General features: G+C 34.9%; 1 protein-coding gene across 1 annotated transcript in view; it reads right to left on the bottom strand.

Annotated features, from left to right (window-relative positions):
* DMD (dystrophin) overlaps positions 1-21,016 on the bottom strand; it is a 1,921,612-nt gene that overhangs the window by 716,135 nt on the left and 1,184,461 nt on the right. Inside the window, exons 46-47 of the mRNA XM_041000021.1 lie at positions 8,450-8,597; positions 5,717-5,866 (exon numbers count right to left, since the gene is read on the bottom strand). Coding sequence (XP_040855955.1) covers positions 5,717-5,866; positions 8,450-8,597 — 298 coding nt within the window. The remainder of the gene's footprint in view (positions 1-5,716; positions 5,867-8,449; positions 8,598-21,016) is intronic.

The following is a 21,016-nucleotide window of genomic DNA, read 5'->3' as shown; positions in this document are numbered from 1 at the left end:
TATCTAAAAATCACATTGACTCTGTTAAAAACTAATTAAAAATCAAAAGTAAAAAAAATAAAAACAAAGGAAATTCTTTCTTGAATAATTTAATTACATGGACAGTGAAAAAGAGTGTAGAACAGAAGTGTCACATCCACCACCGGAAAAAAAAAAGATGCAATTTATATTGCATATACTAAATTGCATTCCCAGTAGACATGGAAAATGTAAACGTATATCAGGGAAAGGAGAAAAGGGTGAAGTGTGTGGGGGAGAAGTTGGAAGGGAGAGAGAACAGCATCTCTCTCTCAAACACACACACACACTCAGAGAACATCCAAGGAAGTGTAGAGATGATAAATAGTGAAAACCACGCAGACATGTGTGTGCAAATTATATGATGAGGAAAGAGAGAGGGGGTGGGCGTAGGGGAGAAAGAGAGAGAGGAAACTGGCTTTTAACGACATCCCCAGTTTGTGGGTCTTAAGAGCATTACTACTAAAGACTGTGAAGGTTAAGTTATACATTAGGCAAAAATGAGGATACAGCTGTATGATCCTTGTTTGGAGGCAGCCATAATTGAAGCTAAAGTTTTATTTGGCTCAAAGCAACTTTCCTTCGTGGCTTTCAAGATGAATTGCCCAGGCCAAGCTAAGTTGATAAATATTTGCAATGAATTTGTTGTATGATCAACCACTCCTCTGATGAAATAACTATTTTATTGTAGTATTTTTTCCATCGTCAATACAGAAGCATAGAGATAATCAAGAAACCAGTAAGTTAGCTAAAAGTGAAGAATGCATCATATCAGTGTTAGCTGAGAAAGGTGTTTGTCATCAGAGTATGAAATTGGGAATTTGGGGAGCTGCTCTGTTGCTAAGAATCTGACATAGAAAAGATATCTTAAAGATTATGAAAAAATAGAATTAAAAGATAAATTTGTGTTGGTGAAAAGCCTTAAATATTCATTTTTTCCTACAATACATGTTTTTTCATGTGTTTTTGAAGATCCTCTGTTTGTGACCCACCAACCTTCATGTGTTAGGCCCAACTATATCAGCTTGGAACTGAAAGGAGGACGACACACAAAAAGGATCAAGTATACTTCTCAATGATTCAAAGCCATCTTTCTTTATTTTGAAAAAAATGACTGACTTGTAAGCAGCACTAAATCTGGTACTGATTACGTGCTACCTACTATCACTCAATCTGAACAGAGATAGAGTGAAAATACAATGATATGATTTTAAATTGATGAATAAAGAAAATCTCAAAAATCTTTAATATCTAATGGCAAAGGCAAGCCACTGAAATTCAAATCTTGCAGTAGCATACACAGTACTGTGGATGCTATAATGACAGAAGTCTATAATGTGTTCATAGGCTTAGTTCAAATATCTTTCCTAAAATTTTAACTTTCGAATCTATTGTGGAATATAGATTCCACAAATTCCACTATTTCAAAGTGCATTTCAGTGCATTTTAGATAGTTCTCTCACATTTCTCAAAATTGAAATTTATTTTTGCAATTTCAAGATGTACTGGATTATTGCAGAATCATGGAGGGGTGATGATTTTCTTCCTTGTCCTCCTCCTTTGAGGAATGACTTTGTGTTGTTATATTGCCAAAACATTTTATCACTAGGAACCACATTTCCTCTAGTATGAAGTGTGGAATAAATTTACATACCATTTTTAAATCATTGAAAGAACAAATTTCATTCTTTAGTAGAAAAATAAAGTTGGAATATTTTATCCTAATTGCAGAAACAAGAAATGGGTTGATGTATGGAAGTAAAGGGGAACTTTTTTTCAAACATCTATTTACTTGAATTATAGACTCTTAAGTACACCTTTTGATTCAATCTTGTGAAATTTTTATAATATTAGTTCCTAAATATTTTACTAGTTATGTAAGTGATATAAAAACCTCAGCATTATCAATTAAAAATAGAATAACCTGACATGATTCAAAGTGAAAGCTCATTTTCTTTTCAAAGATTAGAGTTTTTCTCGCTATAATTTCTTTATACATCAATTCTGTGGGGCGCTAATGAATAACAAGCAATTCTTTGGAGATAATTGTGAAATTTTTTTAGGAAAGTAATGTTATAGCATATGTAAATTATGGCTCTGTTATATCTTCTTGGTGATGATTTGCTTCCAGTTTATGGCATTGATATTTGATTTATGTTTTGCATATAACAAAGTTAAAATATACTAAATATGATTAACAAGGCAGTTAAACTATGGTCAAAAGTAGCTGAAAAGATTTAGAGCATGTTTGAATGTCAAAAACATCCAAGACACACACACACACGGAGACATGTGAGGTAAGGAAGCAATAGCATTAGGAACTAAGAGAACTGAATGTGTAAGATCCCGGAAAGTGTTTAAACCATGCCATGGTAGGGGATGGGAGTAAGTAGCAGGTAAAAGTGAGGATAACCAAATTTTGTAAATGAAAGTTTGTCCCTAGTTGAAAACTATTATACAAAAACAGTCTTCTCTTACTATTTGCTGATACATTAACACTAACCAAATGACCAAATAAAAAGTGTATTATTCTTTTTTAAAAAAACGTATTTATTTCCACTGAAAAGCCAGATACACAGAGAGGAGGAAAGACAGAGGGAAAGATCCTCTATCTGTTGATTCACTTCCCACATGTCTGGAACTGCTGGTGCTGAACAGATCTGAATCCAGCAGCCAAGAGCTTCTTCTGGGTCTCCTATACAGGTGCAGGGTCCCAAGGCTTTGGGCCGTCCTTGACTGCCCTCCCAGGCCACAAGCAGGGAGCTGGATGGGAAGCAGGGCTGCCGGGATTAGAACCAGTGCCCATATGGAATCCTGGTGCATACAAGGCTAGGACTTTAGTCACTAGGCTACCACTCTGGGCCCAAATAAAATGATTCTTATCTAAGGAAATTGAACTTTGTATCTAGTGAGAACCTTAGAAGGTGTGAATTAATGTGAATATCTGAGAACAAAGCCTTCTGTATTATAGAATTTGAAGATATTCCTCAGGTGTATCAATTCTGTGCCTCAGCAAATACAGTAAAGTTTCACAATCAACAAGAACCATTAAAAGATTGGAATTCTTCATACATCTTTCTATTTTGTCTTTGTTAGGCAGAAATATATAAATGATCACAAGCTGTATTTAAGAAGTTTACAGCCCAAAGAAAGAAACTGACAATGCTAAACTCATTCAAAGACACAAGCTACAAAAGCTGACACACAAAGAAATTTTAAAATAAATCAAACCATTCTTAAATCTATTAAGGAAACCAAATCTACTCTTACACAAAAATGGAGCATGCTCAGATGACTCAATAATTGAAATTTTCAAAAATATTTGGGAAAAATATCACCAGCTTTCAACAAAATGCCTTTCAGCTTATTTTATAAAGCTACTGTAACAACGTTAAAAATACTTGGGAAGAATATTAATAGAAAAACACATAGACTCATGTCTGACATGAAATAAAGTGATAAAAATTCTAAACATGGTATTAACAAACTTATAAAAGACTATAGTTCAAAATGGCCAGTAAAAGTTTCTTCCCTGAATCTCAGAGTAATTTCTTATTTAAAAAAATATGCAATTTGCCATTTTCACATATAAGTAGAAAATTCACATGTTTAATTACTACAGAGAAACTACTGGAAAATGTACAATATTGATGTACAATAAAAATCCATAGGCCTGGAATGAAGAGAATGTCCTTGCTGTGATTGAAGAGGATTAAAAAAAACCTACTACAAATCCCACATTTAACGAAAAATACTTAAAATTGCACAATTGTGACATGGAATAAAACAAGGACCCCCAAATAAACCCATATCTATACAACATCGTTTTGGATGTCCTAAAAGTGAGGGGTTGGCATTTTGGCAAAACAAGATAAACAGCCATCTGGGAGCACCAGTTTTCCTTATGGGCACCAAGTGAGACCCTGCTGTTTCCCTTCCAAGCCAGATCCCTGCTAATGTGCCTGGAAAAAGAGAAAGACAGCCCAAGTGCTTGAGCTTTTGCTACCAATGGGAGAGACTCAGAAATGCCTGACTCCTGGCTTCTGCCTGGTTCAACCCCAGATGTAGCAGCCACTTGGGAAATGCAACAGAGGATGGATGATTGTCTTTTACCATTGTCCCTGTCTCTAACTATCCCTTTCAAATAAATAAAATTAGTCTTCAAAAAATGATAAAAATCAGACAAGTTTTAGAAAAAAGATAAGCTGTGTCTATTTGAGGATACAATTGCATGCAAAAAATATACCAAAGCTTCTAATACTATGAACATTAATAAAGCAATGTTTGCAGGACATTGTATACATACTCAATATGTAAGATTAATCAAATAATTATATTTGTATGAATCACCAAACAAAAAATAAAATTTAAAGTTCTACTTATGATAACATAAAAAAATCTCAGCTGAGCTTCAATATAACATATCTCGTGCAGGGTGACTGGACTGAAAGTGTAAAATACAATCTAAAATTAATAAAATAAAGGAATTAATATACCCTGTGTATATATTAGATTATTCAGTACTATAAATGTTTGAACTGATCTACTCCTTCAACATGATATCAGTCAATGTTCTGGAAAACTTCATGTAGAAAAAGACAGGATGATTACATTTTTTCAAATAAAAATACTGAAGAACAAAATTAGAGGACTTAGACTACAAGATGCTATAGCTCTCAAAAAATATGCATGCACACAGACACACTTACCCATACATACACACATACATCCAATAGAATATTATTCAACCACAAAAAGAAATGAAGTTTTAATATCTGCTAAATGCTAAAGCATTTTTAAAACTTGACAGCAAAGTTGAGCAAAGTAAGCATAAAAAGGGGAAAATACGGGATATTCCCACTTAAATGAAATATCTAGCATTGGGAATCTCATCAATGAGAGGAAGGGGAGATAGGAAACTATTCTCAAATAGTAACAGAGTTTCTGTTTAGATTGAGGAAAAATTTCAGAAATAGATGGTGGTGACAGTTGTAATGAATGAGCTAATTGTATGCCTAACGAGGCTAAAATGACAAATCTCACACTAACAATTCTATCACAATAATACACATTAATAGCAGGAAATCATTGAATGCCATGCTTTAGATGGGTGAATTGAACAGTATGCGAGGAATATTTCAGTAAATCTGTTTAAAAAAATAAAAGACTGCAACTAAGCCAGTGTAGTACTAGTTAATGGGCAGGCATAATCAAGCGGAAGAGGATAAGCAATTCAAAATCAACACACAGATCACTTCATTTATGATAAAGATGTCCTGGTAGTGCAGTGGGGAAACTACTGTCTGTCAACATAACTAATGATGCTGATTTTCATTAAATTTCATGTGCACCATTTGGTTTTTAAAAGTATATTTTAATTTGATTAGCATTTTTGATACTATATTTTTAAAACTCAAAGATTGAAAGATGAAGATTCTAAGTTGCCTTTGAGAGACAGTGAGCTTACATTAACTACTGATTAGGTCACAGGAACCATGTCATTTTTGTTGCTGATACCTGTTGAACTAGACCACATGTATCTTGCCTGAATATCATCAAATCAAAAACAATCAGGTTAAAAACCAAAACGACAATCTACAAACCCACATTCTCTTCCACCAAGAATGAACCCAGGGAATAAACCAAACACTTGAAGCATTTAACACACAAGTGGCAGAGGAGATGGTTAATAGCTAACCTTTATCCACTGGAGATTTGTCTGTTTGAGCTTATTTTCAAGTTTATCTCGCTCTTCTGGGCTTCCGGGAGCACTTACAAGTGCCTTTCCTCCTGCTTCATTTAATTGTTTTAGAATTCCCTGGCGCAAGGGCAACTCTTCTGCCAGTAGCTGAAAGAGACGCATGCAACAACATTGAAAATGAATTACAGTGCAATTACAACTACCTTGTCTTTGCCTCTGTTTAGTCTATCAAAATGATGTCGCTTGCCCAAAGGCCCACTGGCACTTCAATTCCCAATGGTTTTCTACAGAGTACAAAGCTGGTGGACTGAAACATCCACTCCCAGAAACACCCACTTCCAAATAGATAAACCTTAGAAAGCACAAAATGATCTCATCCCCTGGGTGGTTTCTAAAAAGAAAGTGTTTTCATGATGACCTCTGAGGAAACACCAGAGTTACAGTTTACAAATTGTTTTCTATCCAAAAAAGAGCAACTGGGGTATGTTTGTCATCCTATCAGGTAGCATTGCATGTGCAGCATATCTCGGGAGTCCAGAGAGTAAGAAAACGTATTAGCATTCTATGAGATAGCTAGTATGAAGAGTATACACACTCAGTATACACAGTGCCAGGCTCTGTGATAAGATCTAAGCATGTTATCTTAGTTTATCTTCATATTGTAATCATTATATAAAGTAGCTACTGCTCATTTTGTACAGAAGGATACTGAGAAACAGAGGCTAAATACCAGTGCAAAGGGGAAAAAACTCGAACAATTGTTTTAGTGCTGAATAGCTTCATTCTGGAAATCTTGTTTTTGACTCCCTCACATCTTTAAACTTCTCTTATTCATTTGATATCACATCATTTATGCCCTTTCCACATACCTATAAAACCACAATGGAGTTAATATCTGTTTTTTACGTGCAGCCAATACTAGTTCCGTGTTGTTAAATAAATTAAAATGCAATAAAAATTGAAAAGCTTCAGTTCCTCAGCCACACTGACCACTTTTCAAATAACCAAAAGGCATGCATGACTAGTGCTAGGAGAAAGGATAATAATGAACATTTCCAACATTACAAAAGGTTCTATTGGAGAGTGCTGATCTAAATCATCTAAAGAAAACTGATCTATTTTATTATTAAGTGAATGTCACTATCTATCTTAAATGAGTCATCAATTATGCTGCAATATATGACACTTAGTACCGTTAGAAAATGTGAAATTCTTAGAACAGAATGAGTTCACTTTTTCAAGACATAACCATCTCTATAGAGAATAAGGTTTTCATTTTGTGAGGCTCAAGCCCCAGTGCAAGGTACAGCAGGTGCTCAGTATCTGTATAGTGTATTAAATGATGTTTTAGTGCTACAATATCTTCCACAAAAATAGATGGTTGACACAATTCTAATTTACTGAACCCCTGATAAAAAAGCAATTCCACTTCCCTTTGATTATAGAAACTTACAGAATAAGTTTATAAGGGTACTTCAGAAAGTTCAGCAAAAGTAGCTTTTAAAAGGTTTATTTTGGTGCAAAGAATGTTTTGATCCATAAATATTTTTTTTGTAACACATGCATTTCATGACATTTTAGAAGACCACTCCTATGCATGGATTTTAATTGTTTGTGGGTGACAAAAAGAAACTTAACTTTTGATTCCATTTTCGATAACTATTTGAAGCATCCTTGCAGTAAACATTTTGAAAGTTTCCTACAAATATAAAGTATCAGATGAAGATGCAGCTCATGTTTGGCAAATAATGAAGGAGATAAACTGTTATTAATTTGCCTTCTCCTTTCTCCTTCCCTTTATCAGTTAAAAAAGAACAGAACCAACAGAATTCTTATCCTACAACTAAAATCATGAAAGTTAATTTAACTGTACAGAGTATGCCAATAAGCCAGGTGAAGAAATCAGTCATAAATAGATACTACAGTAGGAGGGTGTGAAATACCACTTAGATAAACTGAATGTCTACTCAAACAGCACGAATGCAAATAAACGCCCGAGCCCCTTGCTCTAGACAAAACAAAACAAAACAAAGTGTTGCTTGGCAAATCTGATATCTTTAATTAGAGGCTGAACTAGTGCATTTGCTTGAGCTGTGAAGATATCGCTAAGAAATGAGATTCCTTCACACAAAAACACTCCTCAAATCTCCAGGTATGCAGCCTAAGACAGATGAAAACAGTCTATATACAACACTGGAAGACAGAAGTGGCAGCCTCCAAGCATAAGCAAAAACCAAAGGAAAAGATTAATTGCTTGATATGGTGGGCTAAGCTACACATCTAAGTTGAAATATTGCATTGAACCCAGCTGTTGCATGCTAATACAACATTTTAAAACAAGTTTTAAAAAATAATTTTCACTTGGATTTATACTTTGATTCTGTACTCTGTTCTTCAATTTCGAAATTACCTGAAGCTGTAGATGTGCCAAACATTTTTTAAATTTCAAATTAATTAAAAATAACTCTCATTCATTATGTATAAATAGATGCAACTTATAGGTAATGCATGCATCTATACATATATGAATACATACATACACATATACATATATTGAGAGTTGCTTGTGGAAAAATAAAGTACAGAGAAAAAAATTTCGTGATGAATCACAACTTAATCAGCAAGAAATCAATGATTAAAATTTTAAATTTTATATTTTAAAATTTTAAAACAGATTTGTATACTCTTCATATAAGTGGGTTCTGATGTATTTTTAGAAAACTAAATTACCGTGACTTGGTCAAGCTTTTCTTTTAGTTGCTGCTCATTTTCAGGTTCAACTGTAACGCTGGCAATGGCATCTGCTTCTTGCAACCACAAAACAAATTCACTTAAATCTCTTTGAAATTCCGAGAGGATATTCTTTTGTTCTTCTAGCCTGAAGAAAGAAGGAAAAAAGTATTTAAAAATGACATATTTCTCAAAGTGTTTTGAAAAAAATAAACTGGGGGAAAAAAACATAGTGTTTTAGAGAAAATGGGCAATTAAATGTTAACAATACATCATTCATTTTAAGAAAATTTATTCACTTTCAAGAAAACAATTGCAATATTAGAAAAAGTGTTTACAGGTACAAAATAATAAAGCCTTATTGAAGCACAGATACATTTTTTCTATTCAATATTTTATCTATTATTTTTCACAATACACATTTATGTTAGATTATAGTCAAAGGTTTATTGATTCTACTGGCTAAAGTGTTCAACAAATAAAACTAAAAAAGACTGTAGTCCAGTAAGAAATCAAATGAAAATATGTTCAACTACAATCATATTCAATTGATTTAGAAGCAATTATAAAATCATTAAACTTGCAGAAGATACATAAATAGATGAATGCTATTCTGTTGGATATAGTATATTTTCTTTATCCACTCATCTAATGATAAACACCTAAGCTGATTACAAATTTTGCTTACTATGAATAGTACTGTTACAAACATGGTGAAGCAGCTATCTATTTTAAGCAATGAGTTCAAGTTTTTTGGGTATATACACAGTAGTAGGGTTGTTGGATCCTATGGCAACTGTATTTCTAGTTCTCTTTAATTTTTAAAATGCCACTTCTTTTTTATTATTATTACCATTTTATGACAGTTCCATAGACCCTGGGATTTCTCTTACCCCCTTCCTCAAGTCCTTGAAACTGGTCAAGAAAATATGTCGTTTAAAATTCTCAACATTATTATTACTATTTTACATTAGTGCAAGGTTTCACAACTTTGCCATTATTGCCATTTAAGACTGGATAATTCATTGTTTGAAGGATTCTCCTGTCCAGTACAGGATGCTGAACATACCAGTCCTGCCCTATACAGTTTAGATAGGGGTAGCAACTCCAGGCATTTTTGGAGTGAATAAGCAGTTGGAAAGATGCCTGTCTCTTTTGCTGACTTTCATATAACGTAAACATAACTAAAGAGAAAAAAAAAGACAAAAGACCAGCAAAAAGTCCACAGGCTCTACCAGCACCACCATTGTGACAGCCAAAACTTCTTTTAGAATGCAAAACATTTTGAGGTTAGGGAGGTGGTAAAATTTGGAAAGAAATGCTCCTGGTTGAGACCTACCAGAGCAAGTATATAACATGAAGTTAAAACATTTTAAAAAGCTTCATTAAAGCACACTTTATAGAAAATTACAGAAAAAACTAAAATTGTGGATTTAAAATAAAAACACTATATAACATTAAAATGTTTTCCAAAGGGGAAGCTTTGTGGCAAAGTGGATAAAGCTACTGCCTGAGATGCTAGGATCACATTTGGGCGCTGGTTAACATCTTGGTTGTTTCACTTCTGATACAGATCTCTGCTAATGGCCTGGAAAATGCAGCACACAATAACTGTGGTGCTTGAGCCCCTGCCAGCTACATCGAAGACACAGAGGGAGCTCCTAGCTCCTGGCTTCAGCTTGGTCCATCTCCAGCATGGTGGCCACATGGGGAGTGATTCAGTTGATGAAGATCTCTCTCCTTCTGCACTCCCTCTGCCTCTGTCTCTCTCTGTAACTTTAAATTTCAAATAAACAAATGGATCTTTTTAAAAGTTGAAAAATGCTTTCCAAATTATGACTCAGAATCCCTTTTGAGGACACAGAAAAATTGATTTAAAATACTTAACATATGTTATGCTGGTGGAAGATTTTAATTTTAGAAATGAACACACTGTTGTCTAATTAACCATAAATTTATCTCTATATGTTGGATCAAATACTGATAGCTAAGGATTGCATTGACTCTGCATACTGCTTTATGTAGTACAGACATTTTAACTATATGAACAAGGAATAACTTTCCATTGTTTTGTGTCATTGATAATTTCTGTCATCATGGCTTTGCAATTTTCACTGGAGATCTTTCACTTTTTTGCTTAAATTAATTTCTAAATATTTTATATTGGTAGCTATTGAGAATAGTATTCTATGATTGATTTATCTTTAAGTGAGAACATTGTTGTTATATAAAAGCACTACTTTTTTGTATGTTGATTTTCATATCCTGTGACATTACTGAATTGGCTTATCAACTCTAATAGCTTTTTGGTGGAGCACTTAGGCTTTTGCAAGTACAAGAGCTTGTCATCATCAGATATGGCTTTTTTTTTTTGCATCTTTCTTTCCAATTTAAATGTCCCTTAATTTTTTTTCTCTTCCATAATTTAGCTCTTGCTAAAATTTCCAAAACTATACTGAATAAGAGTAGTAAAAGAGGACATCCTTGTCTTGATCTAGATCTGAAGGCAATGCTTTCATCATTTTCCCCATTCAGCATGACATTGGCTATTTGTCATATGTAACTGTATCTTGATTTATATTCCTTTTTAATTGTTGAGGATTTTTAGCATGAAGCACTGCTAGAACTTGTAAAATGTGTTCGCTTTATTAAGATAACCAAATGGATTTGTTCTTCATTCATTCTGTATGACTTATGATACTTATTTTAAATGTTGAATCACCCTGCATCTCTGAAGTGAATATCATTTGATAGTGCAGTGATCACTTTTATACATTACTGCATTTGGTTTTCTAGTATTTTTTGCCAGTACTTTTAAGATTTATTTTCTATTGGAAAAGCAGATTTACAGAGGAGAGACAGAAAGATCGTCCATCCATTGGTTTACTCCCCAAATGGCCACAGTGCCTGGAGCTGAACCAATCCAAAGCCAGGAGCTGGCAGCGTCTCCCAGGTCTCCCACATGGGTGCAGGGTCCCAAGGCTTTGAGGCACCCTCCACTTCTTTCCCTGGCTACAAGCAGGGAGCTGGGTTGGAAGTGGAGTAATTGGGACATGAATCAGCTCTCATAGGGGATGTGGCATTTGCAGTTGGAGGATTAGCCAGTTGGGTCATTGTGTCTGCCCTGGTTTACTAGCATTTTGTTAAGAATGTTTGTAACAGGTTCCATTAAGGATCTATAGCTAGCTTTCTTTCTGTGTTGTGTCTTTGCTTGGTTTTGGTATTAAAGTGATGCTGGCATATTTAAAAATATTTGGTAAAGTTAATTATCTTCAATAGTTTGTAGTAGTTTGAGAAGCATTAGTTAATGCCTAACTTTATGTTTTGCAGAATTCAGTAGAAAGCCCTTTGGAATGTTGTGTTTGTTCCCTGTCATTGCTTCCTGTATGGCTTCCTGCCAATATGCCTGGGAAGCAGTGGAAGAGAGTCAAAGTACTTGGGCCTTTGTCTTTTATTGGAGAAACTAGCACAAAGCTCCTGGCTCTTGGTGCTGGCTTGGTCCAGCCTCATGTGCTGCGACCATTTTGGGAGTGAGCTAGCAGAGCAAAGATATCACTGTTACTCTCATTTTCAAATAAATGGATTAATAAATAGACAGACTCTGAGCTACACTGCCCCTTGACTGCAGGTCACTGGTGAACACAAGCAAGATAAGCAGAAGATTTCAAATAAGCCTACTTCAAATACACTACTGGAAAAAATAATAAGTTGTTAAATGTAATAGACCTTTAGGTAATCAAATGATGAATATCTTAAATGGTTAGCACAAAAATGAAATTACTATTTGAAAATTATAGGGAGTACAACTTCAATTATGTTCAAAAATAAGCATTACATAAATTCAAACATGGTTTTAATATAGTCATATCACAGATTAGGTATTTGCATCTACATATTCCTTAGTCTTTTATTTATGCTTATTAAGAACTGCTAAAATATGAAATCATTTCATTAAATTAAAATGAGAATATATAATATACCTGCTAAGAATTTTTGCAATTATAATTAAATAATTTTCAATTTATGAACAAAGGAATGTTAATTTAATAAGGAATGTGTGCAAACCTCGGGCTGTGTTTTGTATCATGATCAATTCAATTAGCCAAATACTTGCTGAATACTCAAATGGACTTCAAGAATTCATTTGGGAATGAGGCACACATGTTTTAATTAACAGTGTTACAATTGAAACCCATTTCATATAAATATTTTCTATAAATGAATATTGGTCTTGCACAATATATTGCTTTTTAAATAAGATATTTGATTATTTGCCTTTTAATGTTTGCTATTTGAGAAATTATTTTTAAGAAAGTACAGATATATTTACAGTCAGACTTATAGCTAAATCAAATGGTTGCACTTAAAATACCTCTTTTGTTTAGCTGTCTTTTAGGAGTTATATATTTCTCCCACTCAGATGAAACATCTATAGATATATATCATATATCACATATATATCATAGATGACACATATGGTATAGATATATGACACATGTCATCTATGATATATATGATATAGATACATAGATGCATAATTGTATAGCTCAATGGATTATTAAAAGATTCATTTTATCTAGTTGAATGGCAGGGAGCGGGAGAGTGGAAGATCTTTCATGTCCTAGTTCACTTGCCAAAAGGCTATAATAGCTAGGACTGCTCTAGTCCAAAGCTACGAGTCTATAACTCCATCCAGTTCTTCCACATGTTTGGCACAGACACAAGAACTTAAACATCTTCTGCTAGTTTCCCAGGTACATTAGCAGGGAGTTAGATTAGAAGTGAACCCAGGACTCAAACTGGAGTTCCAGATGGGATACTGGCATTGTAAGCAGCAGTGTAACATGTGGTAAAACAGTGCTGATCCTTCAACAATGCTTTAAAAATTTGAGTACTGAGATGGGCATTATGCCATAACGGGTGAAGTTGCTGCCTGTGGCAGTAGCAGTGGTATGTGTACTGGTTTGTTTTCTGGCTAGACTTTTTGACTCAGTTTCCTGTTAATGTTCTAGGAAAAGCAGTGGAAGATGGTTCAAGTCCTTGGGATTGTGCACCTGTATCGAAGACTTACAGAATGCTCCTGCCTCCTGGCTTCAGATAGGCTCAACAGTTTCACAAAGAGAGCACACAGAGGTGTTAAACTTTCATTTCCCTCCTCAAATGGCTGCAAAGGCCAGGACTCAGCTGATCGACAGCCTGGGTCCAGGAACTTCTTCCACGTCTCCCTAGTGGATGCAGGGCCACAAGGACCTGTGGCATCCCAGGCCACAAACAAGGATTTGGAAAGAAAGTAGGGCAGCTGGGACATGCACCAGTCCCCAAATGGGATGCTGACTCTGGACTTGGAGGATTAACCTTCAGTGACAGGCCCCAAGGACAATAATTTTAATGCGTTTACTTTAGTAGTGTGATCCTTGCTCCTGAAACAATTTCTGGTACAAAATATATAGATACAATAAGTAATTGAGTGAGTGAATGGACTCTCGGAAAATTCTTTTCCATCTTACATTCATTTTTGTTCTAAAGAATACTTCCCAGTGTGGGAAAAGCTGACTGTGATATATAATCTACTTCACACAGCCATGAGAACTACAGTACGTCACTAATGAGTGGCACCATCAGTTGCAGACCATACAGTACCATCATTTTCAGTTTCAATGATGCAGGAGGTGGGAATGCCAGCCATTCAACAAAGGTACTTATCACTCGGAGATTTTATTCTGTGAGGAAGCTTGTACTTTCAGATTTACTTATTTGGGGCATGTAACCTTCTTATGTATATAACAAAAGTAAAATGCAAATGAAACCTTGGTTGGGATATTTCTAAACATTCTCATATGCAGTCTCTGCCTCTCTCTTATCACTTTTTCCTTCAATCCATGGGGAAAAGGGGAGGCTGGGAATGGCTGGTAGTGGAAACAATACTATTATTGCTTCTCCATAAACTCTATGGGGAAGGAAGTGGTCTCAGTTGCTGGCAGCTTGGTTTACAAGGTGGGAAAGCACCATTTTCTCTCAGATTCTAGCCTACTACAGACATTTTATTTCAAAAAATCTTCAAGCCAATTCAACTCTTCGGGTCTAGATTTTTAAGAGTTTACCTCATTAGGTTGTCTTGTCGACTCTTTGAAACAAAACAGAACAAAAACCAAAACAAAACAAAAAAACACAAAACAGAACAAAACATATGCCAGAGAAGGTACACCCCATTAAGGTTTTCTTGCCAACTATTCTCAACAGCACAGGTAAGGCCAGGCCAATTCCAGCAGACTCAGTTTGAGTGTCCCAGGTGGGTACCAGGAACCTAAGCATTGAAAGCATCCCTTCCTCCCTCCCAGAGTGTATATCAGCAGAAAGCTGGACTGCAGAGTAGAGCAACGACCTAAATCCAGGTATTTTGACATAGATTGTCCCATCACAAGCAGCGTTTTAACAAGTATGGCAAATGTCCACCCCATTTCTATTTGTCTATTTTCCAAATCTTTGTCTCCACTAATATTTGAAGGCAGATCATCTTGTACACTATTCCTAACACTTTCAATGAACTAGACACGTGATAAAATCTGATTACATTTTTAAAGCCAACAGAGACAGGTAAGACTTTTGCTTTTCATTTTCATAGAGAAATAGACAATCTTAAGGAAGAACAATTCTCTAATCCGGCAAAAACTGAAAGAGCAGAAATAAATAGCATCAAAACAAAAATTTCAAGCATAGAATAAAATTCTGGGCCCGGCGCGGTGGCGCAAGTGGTTAAAGGTCCTCGCCTCGCACGACCGGGATCCCATATGGGCGCCGGTTCTAATCCCGGCAGCCCCGCTTCCCTTCCAGCTCCCTGCTTGTGGCCTGGGAAGGCAGTCGAGGACGGCCCAAAGCTTTGGGACCCTGCACCCGCGCGGGAGACCCGGAAGAGGCTCCTGGCTTCGGATCGGCATAGTATCGGCCCGTTGCGCTCACTTGGGGAGTGAATCATCGGACGGAAGATCTTCCTCTCTGTCTCTCCTCTCTGTATATCCGCCTTTCCAATGAAAAAATAATAAAAAATAAATCTTTAAAAAAAAAAAAGAATAAAATTCTAAAAGCAAACACCAACACCCTGAAACAGACACTTTAAATATGTCTCTAATTTGTTGCTTATTTTTCCCTCTAACAACTATTTATCCAAAACAGATAAGGCAGATGTACTTATTAATTATAGGATAGATTTGTACATTTAAATAGAAATAAAACTATAAATATTCTGTACCTATTTTTCTACATTTAATATTCCAATGTTAGTATTTCCTTAGCTCATTAATTACTCTGAAAAATTGACTTCTAAGATATGAATAATAAACTATTTTGGGAACATCATATTTTACTGTTTTTGTGTTCTTGGGCATTTAGTTTACACCCAATTTTTATGATAATAAATAACCTTAAAACAAATACATTTGTTCATGCATTTTAGCTCACTTATCCATTACATTCCTTGGAGTAAGGAAGAAAAATTAACCATAAGGATCCTAAGGATTTATATACACATTACTGACTGTTGTGGGGACTTTGAAAATAAGAAGCCTTTTAAAAATCGTATGCAAGTTACATAATTCTAGTCTCACCAAAGCTTTAGCACCATTGAGCACCATGATTTACATACTTGGTAGACAAATACATTCCACAAAGGTATTTTTACATTTTATTAGGAAAATTTTAAAAAGTACATTTGTGTGTAAGAATAGATATAGAGAATTATGTGTCCAGTCTCAACTTCCAACTAATGTCTGCTTTGCATTTTCCATCAGCATTTTATTTGTAAGAGCTCTCTTCACAGTATGATGAAATTACACTCATTATATTTTACAGTTTCCTTTTAGTTTTGCATAATTTTATTTCTAACTAAAAATTTGTTAGTTTTCATTAAGGTTATACTCAACATTATAGCCCCACTATATTTATTTATAGGTTTACTTTTACAACTTTTTAAAGAAAAATGTAACATTTAATGCATCTCAAATTAATAGATTATGATTCTGACCTTGAAAGATAAACCCCAGTACAATCTCTTCTCTATTGATCTGTGGCACTTTCTTCATTAAAAGATTTTATATTACTAAGGTTCTGTTTCCTGATTGACTGTAGAATGTTGTAAGAATAATGTACTACTTCTACCACTGAAACTCACAAAACTGTTCAGTTTGTGATAAATTACCTATAGAAATTAAGATTTTTTTTGTCATGGGAGTCTTAAAATTCATTTTTAATTTTTTAAAAAATTATTTTTCATGGTACAGTTCCTTAGGCTCAGGGATATATAAACCAATAGATTAGTATTATACAAATTGCTAAATTTTCTACATTTACAATTTACTTGGAGACCATGAGTATCTGTGACCTGTGTATGATAATTAAGTAATCTGATAATTAACCTTCAACATCAGTCAGAAAGACAGAAACTTGAATATGATGCTATGAATATTTTTAACCATGCATTAATTTTGAAAACTCTTAACACCTTTTTGTTAGAATAAGTCATCATTTAAAAATTGAGCACTTTGGGTAAGCTTTCTCCCGTAATTTTTCCTGTACACAATGTGTGTGGAAAACCATTTTTCTGATGATTATGTTTAAAGAGCATATTCTATAATACAAAAACATTTCATAGTAATTTTTGTCTAGATTTGCTTTTTATACTGTGAAATATAAAAACAGTGTGCAAATCCCACCAGGACCTTGTTAAAATCTGCTTTTCCAAGAGCATGAGTTTTCTGAAATTTAAAAAGCCTAGATTTGAAATTTTAAAAGCTGCAATTTGAATGTATGTATTCAGATGATTGCAGAAAGGAAAAGAAATACAGTTAGCCTTTCCAGGCTTCTCTCTTGACAGAACAGTTTAAACATGCTTTATATTGGCATTCATCACATGAAGTGTTATTTCTTTGTTTACCTACTCGCTTAATGCTTATGGTAGGATTTATTCAGGCATGTGGTTGTAATAATAATGAATGGGATATTTAACATTACCTACTTGCAATTAAGTGCTAAATATTTTACTTTTAGAGGCATTTCAGTACATTTAGCTGCTTAAAAAAAAAGAATGGCTTCTGTTTGAAATATTGGCTCTATTACTGTTTACATTATAAATGCACCTAGCGCAATTGAAGAAATCACACATTATGATTATGATACATTTGCATAATCAGAAAAGAAGAGTTACTGATGTGTTGCTAAATTCAATGACTCCAACTTTAACTCTTGATGAACAAGTTTTTCTGTGGGGCTGTTCTTATGAAGGAAGGATGCATTTTCAAATCCCATGGCCTAGTTTCAGTAAGAGGACAATCTACCAAGTGATTCAAGCAAAGTGCTAAATGTTTTCATATTTCAATCTCTTTTCCTTCTTCATGTATCCCTTGAATTGCCTTCCTAATACCCCTCAATGAAGAAATTGAAGCTCAGAGTTACATATCCAACCTCTTAATAAAATGCAGCTATCCCATTAATCAACTTTAATAGAGAAATCATAGAAAATATAGCTAGAATCACCACGTGTCTAAGTGTAACACTTAATTCATTAATGGTAATGTAGACATGTGTACTAACTTAAAATTACATATTGGAAAACATTACATTAACTAAAAAGATTGCATTTCCTCATGCATGTCATGCAACAATTTGGTTCAAATCCTTTACATGCATGATCACCATCAGGATTCTTTCTCAACAGATGCACCGTCTGTGTGACCTTAATGACCTAAGTTTTCCAAAAGATTGCATAGTTATTTATACCCATGTAGCCTGCCATGTGTAATGATCCACTAGGGGTTTCTTCCAAGCCACAAGCACACAATTACCAAAGACCATTTTATGTTGTATAACGACAGGTGTTCTTTTCTCTGTGCTATATATCCATGAACTACATAATGTAACCACTTACCGAAATTTTTTAACACTACTTTTTCTTTCCAGAGGAGCTAGATCCAGTTCTAGAAACTAGTATATTGTAGCACCAAAGTTCATCTCTTTTGTCTGTTAATTTTTTTTCTGGTGCCTTTCTTATTATTTTGCCTGTATCAAATGAATTCCATAAGCCACCAAAATAAGCATTGAGACTAATGCTAGCCAATATATTTCCAGACAATCCTTATTATTTGGAGCAGAGTCAAAGAAGCAAATGGCTTTTGATTGGAAAGATTTTCAAAGTATCCCCATATGAGGTCATTGTGTGCTGAAAAAAAAATATTCATTTTTAGGTATACTTAATATCTTGTTCAGATCTACAGGACATTGTTAGAATTCAAGTGCCAACTTAATTTTTTTTTAAGGTTGTATTTAATTTAAAAATTTTTCATGATTCAGTTCCTAAGGTTCAGGGATTTCTCCTTTCATCTTTCCTTTTTGTCCATCCCCATTTTCCCCTATATTATTATAATAGTATAGTCCTTCAGCAATAGTCACAAGTCCATCATTCTGCTATTTAAGTGTATCCTGACATTGCAGTTACATACAATGGTAAAAAAGTTAAGCATCCTATTGTCAAGATATATTAAACAGTTTCATTTGGATTCCATCTCTTATTCAGAAGTAGAGATGAATACTGCAATGTATCTTCACTTCTTGTTTTACTTGCCTCCGCTATATAATCAACTGTATTTTAAAACAACATGTCTCCCCTATCTTTCTTCTGCTTGTGTTATACAATTAGGCATGCATCTATTTTGCCCAAACTTAGCACCTTGTAAAAGCAAAGCATCCCTGAGAGAGATAAAATATCAAGGCTTATTGGCCATTTATATCTCACTACTAAGGAGGTAATTAGCAACTTGTGGGTAGATTTGGAGAATGATGAGGTTTCCAAGGACTAGAATTTGACAGAGTGTACCTGAAAGAAAATTAAGCTCAGATTTAATGTGGTGTTATCCCAAGTGAGAGAATTTTGGCCAGTTAATGTCTACAGGCTCTAGTATCTTTGTTTTAAATTTGCAACACTCATTAGTTCAGAGTTGTGAGGACCACGATTTTTCTCAGAAATCCAAGTTTTAGGCTAGTGCTTTACTAACAGCCTTTAATAAATAACAGAGAAAATAAAAGGGGATGCAAAAAAAAACCAGAGGCTAGTGCAGATGATGAACTTTCTATGTCAGAATTTCTATGTATAGATAGATTTTTACAAAGCATGCATGAATACACAAGGGGGATGGTATGAATCTGAAATAAATTTCTAATTTTGATGAACGAACTGATAGCTCTACTGCTCTCTTCTGAAAAATTACCATAACAAATTTTACTGCAGTAACACAATTAGTCTTAATGTCAGATTTTGAGTAAATGTGCTACCAAAGGAGTGGACTTCGAGGAAAAACAGAAGCAGCACGGTTACCAAGTGGCACTCACTGAATGTCTACCACTTAATGATATGGCTGTGAATATAGACTACATTCCTCACCTCATGGAATTTACATTCCACTGGAGAGCCGAGGCAGTAAACGGGAGGCAAATAATATGCATTGTCACATAGAGGTAGAAGGTACAGATTAATGAATCAGAAAAAGGAAGCTGCAGAATCTTTGGGTTGAGGAGTGGTTGCAATTTTAAGTGACAATCAGAGAAGGCTTCATTGAGAAGTGTCTATTAGACCTCATACAGCAAACTCATTGTCCAGCTTCTCCTTTCATTAAGCATGCTATATAACTGAATTCTAAACAATGGAATATGAATAAAAGTGATGCTCATGGATTTCAGGCCAGATTCATTCATTATATGTCCTCCCCAGCCCCTGTCCCTTAGACACAAGCAATGATTCTATGGGTACGGTTCTTTGTCTCTTCCCTATTAATATAGAAATTAACAGGATTTTGAGAGTCACAGTCAAGGCTGTCAAAGTCACAAAATCATTTTGCACTGGGTCCTCGGTTATATGGCTAGAAAACTGGGACTCATCCTTAATATGTTCCCCACTACTCTCAGGGAATATCAAGCAATATGATTTGGGCATTGGCATTGTGGCACACCTGGTTAAAAGGTTACCTGTTTCACTGGCATCCCATATGAAAATCAACTGGGGTCCAGCTGTTCCATTTCTTATTCATCTCCCTGCTAATGTGCATGAGAAAGCAGTGAGAGATGATCCAAGTGCTTGAGCCCTTCTCACTCTCATGGGAGATCTATATGGAATTCTTATTCTTGCCTTTGGCTTGGCTCAGTTCCAGCCATTGTGGTCATTTAGGGATAGAAGCTAGCTCGCTAGCGCTCTCTCTCTCTCTCTCTTTATCTATCTCTCTCTCTCTCTCTCCCTCCTCCCTCCCAAACAAATTACATAATTGTTTTTAAAAGAAATATGACCTAATTTCACTAGGGGCATCTCTCTTGAATAGACATTTTGTGCCCCCCATCTTCCATGCCACCTACTCCTCCTCCCATTTATCCTTTGTCTAGTTCCTGACAGGCTTTCTGAGGCCTTCCCAATCTTGACACTTCTTCAGAACAAGAGATCTTTTTTATTTTTACTTCGTTTTATTATTATCATTTTGTGATACAGTTCCATAGGCCTTGGGATTCCCCTTTTCATCTCCCCAAATCCCCAATTCC

The sequence above is a fragment of the Ochotona curzoniae genome, unplaced genomic scaffold (assembly GCF_017591425.1).
Source record: "Ochotona curzoniae isolate NIBS_2020 unplaced genomic scaffold, NIBS_Ocur_1.0 contig_1274, whole genome shotgun sequence".
NCBI lineage: Eukaryota > Metazoa > Chordata > Mammalia > Lagomorpha > Ochotonidae > Ochotona > Ochotona curzoniae.
The sequence above is the reverse complement of the archived record's forward strand: the minus strand, read 5'-3'. Positions and strand labels throughout refer to the sequence as shown.